This window comes from Megachile rotundata, chromosome 5, assembly GCF_050947335.1.
Source record: "Megachile rotundata isolate GNS110a chromosome 5, iyMegRotu1, whole genome shotgun sequence".
Classification (NCBI taxonomy): domain Eukaryota; kingdom Metazoa; phylum Arthropoda; class Insecta; order Hymenoptera; family Megachilidae; genus Megachile; species Megachile rotundata.
This window is the reverse complement of record NC_134987.1, coordinates 20,693,987-20,706,064: the sequence shown is the minus strand read 5'-3', so window position 1 is coordinate 20,706,064 and position 12,078 is coordinate 20,693,987. Positions and strand designations below refer to the sequence as shown.

General features: G+C 32.5%; 5 protein-coding genes across 16 annotated transcripts in view; 3 read left to right on the top strand and 2 right to left on the bottom strand.

Annotated features, from left to right (window-relative positions):
- LOC100876131 (uncharacterized) overlaps positions 1–2,212 on the top strand; it is a 33,672-nt gene extending 31,460 nt beyond the window's left edge. For all 6 annotated transcript variants that reach the window (XM_003703367.3, XM_076531495.1, XM_012285163.2 and 3 more), the window contains one exon: positions 50–2,212. The gene's annotated coding sequence lies outside the window, so the exon portion shown is untranslated. The remainder of the gene's footprint in view (positions 1–49) is intronic.
- Positions 1–4,339, bottom strand: part of Fdx2 (Adrenodoxin-like protein 2, mitochondrial Ferredoxin 2) — a 77,169-nt gene extending 72,830 nt beyond the window's left edge. For 2 of the 4 annotated variants that reach the window (XM_012285165.2, XM_012285167.2), the window contains exons 1-3: positions 3,905–4,337; positions 3,430–3,542; positions 3,180–3,312 (exon numbers count right to left, since the gene is read on the bottom strand). In XM_012285165.2, coding sequence (XP_012140555.1) covers positions 3,180–3,312; positions 3,430–3,542; positions 3,905–4,053 — 395 coding nt within the window. In that variant the 5' untranslated portion in view covers positions 4,054–4,337. Of the gene's footprint in view, positions 1–3,179; positions 3,313–3,429; positions 3,543–3,904 lie in introns of all 4 variants that reach the window. The other 2 variants (XM_012285168.2, XM_012285166.2) reach the window with 2 other exon arrangements.
- A 261-nt stretch (positions 4,340–4,600) lies between these two features.
- Smn (survival motor neuron) lies at positions 4,601–6,329 on the top strand. Of its 2 annotated transcripts, none has more exons than XM_012285161.2 (6): positions 4,601–4,994; positions 5,180–5,362; positions 5,442–5,552; positions 5,622–5,935; positions 6,082–6,152; positions 6,221–6,329. In XM_012285161.2, exons 1-6 carry the CDS (start codon positions 4,953–4,955, stop codon positions 6,277–6,279), a joined length of 780 nt encoding a protein of 259 aa, XP_012140551.1. In that variant the 5' UTR covers positions 4,601–4,952; the 3' UTR covers positions 6,280–6,329. The 2 variants fall into 2 exon arrangements, with proteins under 2 accessions (XP_012140551.1, XP_003703417.1); XM_003703369.3 differs by having other exon boundaries at positions 4,605–4,994; positions 5,442–5,556; positions 5,638–5,935.
- Positions 5,637–12,078, bottom strand: part of LOC100877058 (katanin p60 ATPase-containing subunit A-like 2) — a 25,070-nt gene continuing 18,628 nt past the window's right edge. For both annotated transcript variants that reach the window (XM_076531502.1, XM_076531501.1), the window contains exons 2-9: positions 9,027–9,306; positions 8,797–8,867; positions 8,236–8,415; positions 7,785–8,061; positions 7,489–7,657; positions 7,313–7,425; positions 7,017–7,216; positions 5,637–6,830 (exon numbers count right to left, since the gene is read on the bottom strand). In XM_076531502.1, the coding sequence (XP_076387617.1) occupies positions 6,467–6,830; positions 7,017–7,216; positions 7,313–7,425; positions 7,489–7,657; positions 7,785–8,061; positions 8,236–8,415; positions 8,797–8,867; positions 9,027–9,089 (1,437 nt within the window). In that variant the 5' untranslated portion in view covers positions 9,090–9,306 and the 3' untranslated portion in view covers positions 5,637–6,466. The remainder of the gene's footprint in view (positions 6,831–7,016; positions 7,217–7,312; positions 7,426–7,488; positions 7,658–7,784; positions 8,062–8,235; positions 8,416–8,796; positions 8,868–9,026; positions 9,307–12,078) is intronic.
- LOC100877284 (uncharacterized) overlaps positions 11,182–12,078 on the top strand; it is an 18,038-nt gene continuing 17,141 nt past the window's right edge. The window contains exon 1 of one of the 2 annotated variants that reach the window (XM_012285173.2): positions 11,182–11,531. In XM_012285173.2, the coding sequence (XP_012140563.1) occupies positions 11,519–11,531 (13 nt within the window). In that variant the 5' untranslated portion in view covers positions 11,182–11,518. The remainder of the gene's footprint in view (positions 11,532–12,078) is intronic. The other variant, XM_003703295.3, reaches the window with a different exon arrangement.

Sequence of the window (12,078 nt, the reverse complement as noted above, 5' to 3'; positions counted from 1 at the left end):
CGGACTCCATCGAAGGAAAATCTTACGCGTGTATTGTATATGTTTATAGGAGATAGAGTGGGGAAAGCCGTATGGTCGTGGAATGGTTCACCTGTGTTACGGGGACCGAACGAAGATGGGACTGGTGGGGACCAAAGCGTGCAAGGGACCCCTCTCGTGGACAGCACTGGAGGTCTCTGCTCGAACATCCAACCTGTGCAGACGATAGTTATTTACATACATATTTAGTTGGAAGTTGCTCGTCAACTGACAATGACCAGAAACGAGAAGCGATTCGATTCCTGAACGATGTTCCAGGAACATCGTGCGAAAGAAGCGACTAATTTATACCCACGTGTTATCTTGCCATTTACATGCTATGATCATTATTTTTGATTAACATCGTCATTAATATTATTGATGACAATATTATTATTATTAATCTTGCGAAACCTCTAGTCCCTAGATTACTTTCGTTCTCACGGAAGAATAAGATTTCTGGAGTTTGACTATCGCGCCGCGGTCATGCGATTACAAGTTCTCTTCGGTTCAAATCTCAAAGTATAAATGGTCGAGTTGTAAATTTAGAAATTTCGATTATCGAGTGACTTTCTTTTCGAAAAACGTACAGGTTTTCTTTCGTTCTTGTTTCGTAAAAGAACTTTTGTAATTTGAGATTTGAGTTTTGACCAGATCCTTAATTTTACTATTTAAGTGTCGATACTTAACGCGCGTGTTCCTTTTCTTTCCGCGCAGAACTGTAGTTTAATTATTTCAAATAGTTGATAACATCGAACTGACGTACCGACACGAATTTAGAATTAAACCTTTAGAATTACTTCAACGAATAATCGTGTGTAACGTAACGAAAGTATCGACGACAAAAGTATTCTCTTCATGCTGTACATGTAAACGGAGACGAATTTTCTTTTTTTTTTTTATAGAAAAATCTATTTAAGAATATTAATATGTATTTTTTAATTATTAGAAAATGCTTATTTTCGAGTATCTTGATCTATTCTATATTATTTTTACATGGTTGTATTTATATTTCTTTCCCTAAGTAGCTGTAACATAGAAAAAAGGAACAAAACGAGGTTTTAGTGCACTAGTATGTTATAGAGCAGTGATGAGTAGATTAAATACAAGTTCGGAGGTTCACATATACAAAAAACTAGCGTTTACCAGCACCGATGAGTAGTCTGCACTGAAAATTAGACAGCTGGCAAGTTTGAAATATCTAAAAAACAGAAAATCCGAATATTTAGTCAATTTGAAAATTGAAAAATTGTAGAATTAGAAAATTGAAAAATTACCCGTGTCCATAAAACCTTCGGCGAACGCTTATTCTACTTATCACTACTATTACGAATTGAAAATATGAACAAATTCTTGCTACGAGTTGTAGCACGGAAATATGTAAGCCGTATCTTGCAGAGTCTCTCATTCGTTCACATTGAAAATTTCTTTCGATTATGACTTAAGAAGTTTGTTCAGAATTATTACCGAACAGGGTAAACGTTTATCGTAGTGTCATTACACTTGTCGATACTGTATGAACGGATTTTGTATCATAACAGTAAGTCGGTAAAGAGTATTCCATTGTTTCTTTTTTATCGCGATCACTCGATCATCCTTTAAATTGCCCGAGATAATTCAACTCGCTCCATAGAAAATTCATGGTTTTTTATGGAATACAAATGTAAAAAGGGACTCGGATAGTCGCGTGTGTAAATAGTATGTGACACGATACACAAATGTTCTCGATCATATTCAAAATTGGGTAGGATAAGCGAGTGAAGATATGTAAATTTCATAAATAATAGTATATACGATTTATATCAAGTTTGTAAGTAGTGTAGTAATAGAACATTTTACACTTAACAATATACGAGCGACAATATACAAGTTAAATTATTTGTTGGGTCCATGTATAACATGCATAGTACAAAAGTGTTTTAGCTTTATGTACTGATACTTACGAAATATCAGATTACTAGATGTATTCAGTATGTACCTAGTTAAGGGGAAAAACAAATAAATTATTCTGAACAGATAACAAGAACTTTCTTCGAAAGGACTTCAGAAAATTTTAGAAAAAGGAAATGAAAGAATGAACAAAGAAGTTTCAAAGTGAAATTATTTAATCTCTATTCGATTATATGTAAAATTAAAGATGTTAACTAAAAATATAAAGAAATTTAAATAAACAACATTCATTAGAACAACTAAATTTTCATTACACTATAGCCTTAACTTTAGTAGGTAATAATTAGTACATTTTTTTATTTATAACATATGTGTTTATAACTTTATTATACTATATTTTAAGTAACTTCGTAACAAGTTTGTTCTTTGAATATCTTTATTTACAATGTTGAAACTTCAAAAAACAAACAATTATATAACAGATTTATTGCAAGCAAATGGTACAAAATGTTTTACAATTGATAAGGTACGTCTCCCGTATACGCGAGAATATATTTTGAATTTTATCATCAATAAGTTCTAAAAACAATCTGATCTCTCTCTCTCTTTATACAAATTCTATACAATCGAAATATACAAATATTAAAACTGTACTGAACAACTTTACAAGTATCTTACTACTATATATAAAATATTGCAAGTATATTACAATGTATATGCAGATATAGTATTGTTATATCAAAGAACAAAATTGTTTATTGTATATAAATTTCAACATTTTAATAGTTATAATTAAAATAATTATATAACCTTTTGATAGCTAAAATGAATCTTTAGTTATGCTCTTGCGTCATTTATTGTTGATGGTACTCTTACTTCAATTCCATCTAATTCTTTAGTCATTACTATTTGACAGCCCAGACGTGACCTAAAATTGATAGTTTCATAAGATTGTACCATCAAATACTATTTAATAGATTAAATAAATTTCAAACAAGCTAGTATCACAATGAAAAGGGAAACTTGTGAACAGAAAGCTATTAATATAATGAATAACATGCCAAAACTATTTAAAATTTTATTAAATAGTATTTTTATTGCTGATAAATTTTACCTCTTATATTATATATTCATAATTTTAAGTGTCCCTACATTTCTATATACTTACATTCTTAGACCTCTACATATTCACTATCTCTAATTAGGTAAGTAGAAACATTCTTAACAATACTGCAGCATCTTAGAGTATATTTCTGAGATAAAAAACTTACGTGTCAGTTAATTCATATGCTAGATCCAACATATCTAATTCTTCATCTGTTGGCTTATCAGGAAGAGCATCATAAATTTCTTTAGGAAATATTAAATGACAGGTGCTGCAGGTTAATGTTCCTTCACAAGCACCTATATAAATTTCAGTTAATTATAGATAATCCTATTTAAAGAATTACATATCATAGAAGGTTACAAATACAGTCTAAACATAATAATTATTGTACAAAATTGTACATAAAAACTTACCATAGCCATCCAAATCAATTTCATTGTTTACTACAATATCCAAAATGGTATCTCCAATTTTTCCTTTTGCTTTGATTTTTTCTCCATCTGCTTTCACGAATGTTATACTTACTCTGAAAATGAAATAAGAAGTATTTTACATAATTTAATTTTTTGACATTTAAAATATTATGAGAACTATTTTGTATTTTCTTTCGAGAAAATAATTGTTTCTGATACATTTGATTTACTATTTCTCACAATGTAATATTTATTAATGTTCACTTTCAATGTTGGTTCTATATACATATTAATGTTCTTGCAACATTCTTCTATAGAATATAAACTGTTTTCGGTTTTTGTTATTTTTTATACATTCCTACAATAAGAAATGTTAATATATTTTTATGCTTTTGTCGCAAAACACTTATTAATCCATTTTATTTATTAAATCTTTATATTTTACAATTCAAAAAGCAAAGGTTATGTTACTTACTCTTGTTTTTCGGAAAGTGGTTGAGTAGTGCAGGTTCGTCTTATTGTTTGCAGAAATGGCAATGTTGTATTACTTGTACACTTTGAATAATTTGAAACAACACCGAGAACAGATCTCGAAAATCTTTGAAAATTGTTTACTAACGCCATTCCAATATTAAGCTTACTGCTGTGCCACGCAGAAAAGCCTCAGTTCTTATGTGATTGCGAAAGATAGAAACTAGCTTTAGGATCTTATGTATGTCAACTTTCGTTATAATTCTGCTATAACTTTACAAAAGTTATAAATAAATTACAAATTATATATTTCTCTTAATATCAATAACGTTATTCAAAAAAGATGTTTACTGCTTGATACTTGTTAAGAATTTTGGAAGTCTAAGAGTGGGAATCTGGGATTTATGATTTGAAATTTTAGAACCTCCAAGTTAGAACTTTGTGACTCGGAATTTAGAGAATTGGAATTATGGAACGTTCGAATTTAGGAGAATTTTAGAATTTAAAAATTTAAAAATTTTAGGATTTAAAACTTGAAACTCAGAGACTTTAAAGAATAATACGTTATATGCAAGTAGATAGCAAAAAATGATCGCTTCAAAAAGTATCTTCCTCTATAAAAAAATGTTTTCTCCTTCTTTCTATCGACATATTTTTTTTCACCGTGTACATGATCAACCGAATGGAAAGTGCAAAAGAGTGGGGTAGTATCATTTGGTGACGAACTCCCTGAAGTTAGACACAAATTCTTTTTAACCTCTTCACAATATTTTAATTGAATATAAAATGGTTTTAATAGTAAAATTAAAACACGATCAATGAAAGTTGATTATTGAACGATGTTTAATTAGAGTTTATTGAAGGTTGATTTTTCCTAAAAAAAATTTATGTTCAGGGACTAATTGTTAGAACGTCTTGATTACTGTATACATATTCTGATTCCACAAGTATTGCGAATGACATTGTTTATAGTTTGCTTCGATCTAAAGAAAATGTAATAAATTACTTTTTTAGAAGCAAATACAACGTTTCAATGAAATTACTTGAATAAAATGGCAGATAATAATGTTCTGTTTGTTCGAGGAAATGGAAATGTATGTATGCTTTCTTTATTAGGTTATATAAAGCGAGCATTAAACATTTCATAATCTTTATTTATGAGGACCTTTTTTCCAAAATATGTTACTGAAATGTTTAATCATTTATAAAAGTATAATTTTGTATCTGTAAAAGGAATAGTAAATATTCCTAAATTGATTTTATGTTTTTGTTGAAAAAGGACATAAATGCAGACAACGAAGATGTTTGGGACGATAGCGCATTAATAAAAGCATACGATAAAGCGGTAAATTTAGCAAAGGAAGAGGTTGTTAAACGAATGGGTATGGAACCGCAGAAGACTCAGTCTAAACAAAAGCTACAGAATGTCAAACAAACTCGACTTCCAAATAAGCAGGGCAAGGTTGTAATTTTAACATGTTTTTATAAGTTCAATGCAAGATATAATATCAATTGATATCTCCTTTTTTTTTTTTTCATAGAAATGGATTGTGGGAGCACCTTGTCGGGCAATATATTCAGAGGATGGAGAAATTTATGAAGCTATAATAACAAAAATTTATGAAAACACTGGGACTTGTATTGTAAAATTTGTAGGTAATGCTTGTGAACTGATTACATTTTCCAAGATCAGAATAATTTGACTTAATTACAAAATTAAGATTGTATTAAATTCAGGTTATGGTAATACGGAAAAGGTAGAGTTGAGTTCCCTGTTAGAATCAGAAGGTTTGCAAAGTCAGATAGCGCAACAAAAGGATGCTTTAGCAGAAAAATTTAGCGAAGAAAATACTGAGGCTGATGAAACAAATTTCTCTATCAATGCAAATTCTAAAAGATATAATGGAGAAAAAATGGACTGCGAATCCGAGGATGCAAAAACCTACAAGCATCACTTCATGTCTGGACCATCTTTTAATTCTACAGCAGAAATAATGCCACCTGCCCCACCCTTACCACCTCAATTAATGGCCAAGTAAGTTCTATATAAAATACTACAAAATTTTATTTCTGAAGCTAATAGATAAACATTCTTAGTTTTAAGGGTAAGAAATATATGTTTTAATACAACACACACACAGATTCATTTGCTTTTGTAATATGGATTAAACAATTTTTTAGATTACCAGATAATGATGCAGATGCACTTTCAAGTATGTTAATGTCATGGTATATTAGTGGTTTTCATACAGGTACGTGATTTATGTGTATTTCCATTTTGTATTAAATTCCTAGTGAAATATATCTCATTTTCTCACAGGTTATTATCATGGTTTGAAACAAGCAAGAAACAATCAAGAGAAAAAAAAGAATTGCTGATTGTATACATTCTTTTTCACGCAAAATATAATTTTTATAAACTTATATAATAGTATTATAATCATTATATATTTATTTCGGTTTTTCCAATTAACATTTTGTAATAGTTTTACTATAAAATATAGTATATGCGCTAATGTTTTTAACATACCGAAAAATTACACTGACCAATTCAAATATAGATACTTTAACTACTTATCCACTTAGTGTAAAGAGAAATATCTTTCTTCGTTTTCCGCATGGTTTTTATCGCATCCTCTAAACTCTTCCGGTCTGTTATTTCAAATTTCAAGTGTGTTACGCTTATTTCATTTGCATCAAGACGATCCCACGTTGAAATTGACTGTTTGATCCATGCTTCTTTACAAAGTAATTTTATTTCTGCGGCAGAACAGTTTGCGGTGGCGTCTATGAGGTAATTTTCATATTCTTTATCGGATAATATGTCAGGTGATACATATAATGCGAACAGATTAAGGCGGGAAGTTTCATCAGGTAACGTTACATAGATTTGTTTTTCCAAACGTCTGAGTAAAGCAGTATCAATGTTCCTAATAAGGTAAATTATGAAATAAGTTTTTATATATTTTAAGCTTCTGAACATTATTTTAAATTGAACATAAAATATTTTTTTTTAGAATTTTACTTAGTCCCTTCTTTTACTTAATTCAGCAAATCACTTATGTAGAGGAGTATTTGGTATAAAATTACAAAAATTACAGAAAATTGTTACTTACCAAGGAACATTAGTAGCAGCCAAAAGCAGGACATTTGAACCACCTGGTGACAATAGTCCATCTAATCTAGTGAGAAGTTCTGCTCTAAATCGTTTCGCGGGTTCCGACAACGAATTGTCTTTGTGACTTATAGATATCCAATCGATTTCATCGATGAAAATAATTGTTGGAGATTGTTTGTAAGCGAGATCAAATAGAACCTATTTAATTTATAAATTAATTTTTTCATTCAGTATAATAACGTTTGTTTTGGGTTTGTTTAATTTAAAAACAATAATTTTAAGAATCTAACTTACGCGAATATACTTTTCGGAATCACCTCTCCATTTACTGACCAATGAGGCAGCGGTTACATTAATGAACGTGCAGTTACATTCCGTTGCAGCGGCTTTTGCCAACATTGTTTTACCTATTTACAAATTCTTCGTGAAAGTATTGGAAATTAGGAGGAACATAAATGAGTCTAGCCTACCTGTACCAGATGGTCCATACAGTAAAATGCCTTTCCAGGCAGAGAATTTATCACTAAAGAAAATAGGATATTTCATCGGGTAGACAACAGCCTGTTTTATAGCCAATTTACATTCATCAAGTCCTATCACATCATCCCAATGAACGTTTAAATTGTTCAACACGATTTCCTGTATAAAAAAATGGATCGGTAAAAAATTTCGAGATCAAATATGACGCTATTATTTTTACGTAGATGGACTAAGTTATTAAGAGATAAAATAAAGAACAAGGTAAAACAATTCTTTTCGCGCTTACCGTTGAAATGTCCTCAGCTATTTTTCGAAGTTCAGAGTCAACTGGATAAAGTTCTTCAATGCATCTTAATATATCTGATTTCGTACGTCGATTGTTTGGTGGATCTTTTGTCGAATTCCCATTTTCATTCATATTTTCAGTAGTAAAAAGTGGTGTTACTGTTAATCCCGAACTAATGTCGTCCGTCGAATTGGAATTAGTTTGTTGCATAGCTTTTTCCTTGGACGTGTCATTTTTATTCAGTTTGTTAACCGTTTTGTTAGTCTTTTTATTTTGCCTACGGAATTTTGTATTAGTGTCTTAACAGTAATTTAATTTATCAATATATCTCTAGGAATAATGTACACTCAATGTTCTAAATAAATAAATACTTTCTGTGTTGCAAAATTATAAATTGAATAGAATGAACATCTTACAATTCTGTTTTTTTAATTTGTAAAAATTTTCTTACACTGGGTTCGTGCCAGGCTCTGATGCAGCTATCTTCCATATTACGGGATGTTTGTTAAATCTTAAATAATAATAACTGTTATATTCCATGAGAATCATTTCCAGGTCGACATTATCGCAGATTCTGATATTTGATGACAACTGAGCCTCCGAGAACAGCGCGTTATAAGCGTCTCTTAATCTGTGAAAATGAATTTCATTTATAATTTCACATTGCATCTGTGCATACAAGACAATATTTAAAAAAATTTTAGTACTATTATAACTATCGCCCAATAAATTAGTATTATAGGCTTCAATTGCTCAAGGAATAAATATTAATATTAAATATGCGAAGTAAATGTTACATACAATAATTTTTAATAAAGATTTATATGTCATAGATATGCCTGTTTTACCGACTGCGTTATTCCACTTTCAAATGATTTTCTTTTTTTTAAGAACGAATTTTCTGTTCGAAAGTTTTAAATAAATCGAACGGTATGCAAATTAAAACCTTCTAATGAATTATTTCGTTCAACTTGTAATTAATATTAAATTAAATATTTATGCGAATACTCACCCACGTTGCTTCAGATGATCCGCAATAAGATATAAAATACTTCGACGATTTTCTTCCGTCTGATTATTCTCCTAGTTTCAATTTCAAACATTAAATATTAATAAAAATTATACCATTTTTCACAGAAATGATTTTAAAAGGAAATATTAAGGAATACGCAAATACTGTCAATTTTCTTTTTGTATTTATCAAGGGCGAGAAAATATTTGTTCATTGATGATTTTTCTTACCATATCTCGTAATTTACTATTTATCTGGTTCATGGTTCCATTCATGGATAAATCAAGCGGCATGGTGATTGCGGAAAAAGAGTGCGTCGTTCACCAAATGAATATCCTCGTTACTTTGCCACGTGGCAACTAAGGCAATATTCTTCAACGAATTTCCTCGTGCTACCACTTTCTTCTGTTCGAAACATTGGATAAGCGTTTTGTTGCTATGGTGATGCCGGCGTGTTCTCTACGCAGAACGTGTCAGGAACGTTTGTTGCGTAGGATAAAAGAGGACGACCTGAGCGTTTTACAAAAAAAGATAGAAAACAATCAATTTTAAAAACCATTGTTCATTTTGTTCCATTCCCATATTTGTTATTTAATAAAATAGAATAAACTGAATATAATATAATATCTTTGATCGCTCATAGAAGAATAATTTTAGGTAAAAGGCAATTTTTAGTCATCGGTTTAACTCGAGCAATACGAAAGAAACATATACATAACGTGTATAGAACAATGAATTTTTTTAATCCTCTTTTATCGTGATTCTTTTAATTCCTTCGAATTTACTAACTAAACAGACAAGAATCGTTTCAGCCTCGTATTTTCTCTGCTAACAATTCTCTTCCGACTGTTTGTTATCGCAGCTTCCGTTTCTACTTGTTCATGCATCAAAGTTAACGAATTCTCTGTTCCTCGTTTGTTTCTCGAAATCCTCAGTCTTCTACTATTTTTCGAGAAAAAAACTAGCCCTCGGGATACTCTTCGTTATCCGATTTTACGTGTACAGTAAGACCCCGCTTAACGCTGCTCCGCTTAACGCTGTTTCAGTATTACGCGGTTGTATTTGGATTTCTCGAAATGGCACACGGTATTGATACTTGTATATGTGTGCAAAAGAAGCCGGCATGCAACAACTATAAGCGGTGCATTATGCAGCGACGATGCACATGATTTTTGTTTCACTACACTCTTTTGTTACTCGTTTAACGCTGTTTCGTTTAGCGCTGGAACTTATTGTACGTATCCCCCGCGTTAAGCGGGGTCTTACTGTACCTCCGTTTCCCTTAGGGTTTCCCAGATGTTACGAGTACACATCGTGAAAAACGAACGTCGGAAACGAAAAGATCTTTCGACGCATGTCCAATTACGTACAATCTGGTAAACGAATATCAAGAAATGGTCATATCAGAATGCGACGTAGCTGGAGTGTTATCATCGTTTTGAGCACCATTCGAACATCACAAGGACAATCATGAAAATCTTAAAAGTTTGCAGTGATCTTGTGGAGAATTGGCAAACTTCCATCGAGAGAGTGACACTTTGCAGTATCTATCATCCGCGAACTCAGACAACATCTGCAGCACCATCCATCTAACATCTCTTCTTTTTTATCGTGTACTACGGATTCGCTAACTCTGAATCTAAATTGTGAAATTAACGACCCTAAACACTTTAAAACATTTCAATCTTAATAAAACGTTTTATTTTCGGATTTTAGAATTTTGGGGGACTTTAAAATTTCAGAAATTTAGCATTATAGAATTTTAGAAACTTAAGACTTTGAGAAAATTCTTACATTTCTAAATATTCAACTTTCCAATTTTTTCCATAACTCTCTAAATCTACAAATTCCCAGATCGTCAACTGACTAGGCTTCTAAGCGATTTCCATATCGATAGATCTTCGAATCCGAAATTCTTGACCCACCTAAAAATTGTCCTCGAATATGATTAAAAATGAACGAGTGAAGGCCTCCTTTGTCGTCATATTTTCCGTGCGAAACCTAGATTTCCTCTTGACTGCGCCCGAACCGAGGGTTTTTCAATGATATACGTAATGGCAGCACATTACTTGATATTCGAACGAGCAGATAAAATGTTAGTGCAGTTAAAACTATACCCTGACAATATCATCGTATGAACCGCAAAGGTGCAAGGTATAAATCGCAGCCTTCGGCAAAGAAACGAAGACAAAATGGCCAGATATCGGAAATGTATGTTGTCTTTGTACAATAGCATAAGGCGACAATAGCGAGACATATCGCAGGTTCGAGCAGAGTAACTGGCGAAGGTTGGCGTTGCAGGTGCATCGGTTGCACCGGTGCGTTGCGGCCGTCGACGGGGGTGGCTTTGACGGCGGTGCCGAGTGCCGAGGAGAGGCGCAGAACGTGTTCGATCGACCCGCGGTATGCAGCCCGTGCTCACACTGCGACAGAGTTCGTTTCAGTCAGTTGCTGTTTGACCGTCGACCGTTTCTGCTCGCGTCGCGATTGCTGCTTTTTCTCTGCTCCCTCGTGAACTCTTTTATCGTGACGACCGGCCTAATTGTTTATAGTTCCATCTGCTCCACTGTCGTATCTCGCATTCGTGTTCAGATTCTTTCGAAATCGAATGCTCGTTCTTTTCTCTTGAAATTTCGTTTTTGGAGGGAACGGACCGTTCGAAGGAGGCGAGCCTGGGACACATGGGTCGTGAGCCACGAGGGATGAATGATGCATCAGCGTGATGCATTTTCGAGGTAATTTTAATCAAACGAGCAAAAAATCGCCTCTTTTTTCCAACTTTTTTTCCGAATGGATGAATTCGTAACGTGTTATGCTCGAGAGAGTGCTTTTGAACATGTCTTTGATGAAGAGCTCGATTTTTTTCACGTTCGACGTTCCTGGTTTATTCAGTTTTTTCTTTTTGATAACTTTTTTTTAATTCCTTCGATCGGCGGATTCGTTGAGGTTAATTCGGGACATCCGCGATGAAAGTTGTGGATTTGGGGGCGAGATGTTTGATGTACATAGTTTTGTTGCCGTCGACAACGCGTCCGCTTTCGAACGCTGAATAAGAATCGATGTGAAACAGACGACGTGGATCATTCAAACATTTGATATCAATTCACATTGATTCCTTTAATGAATTTTATTTACTTCGAAATTTAATCACATTCGTTTTCGTTCTTATTTTAATGAATTTTTCAACGTTCTTCATTTGGAAATTTGAGTGCTTGATTATAATCGATGTACTATTATACCAGCTTCGTGTTGGTCTAGGTCAGGATCGAGTAAGCCGAGGTA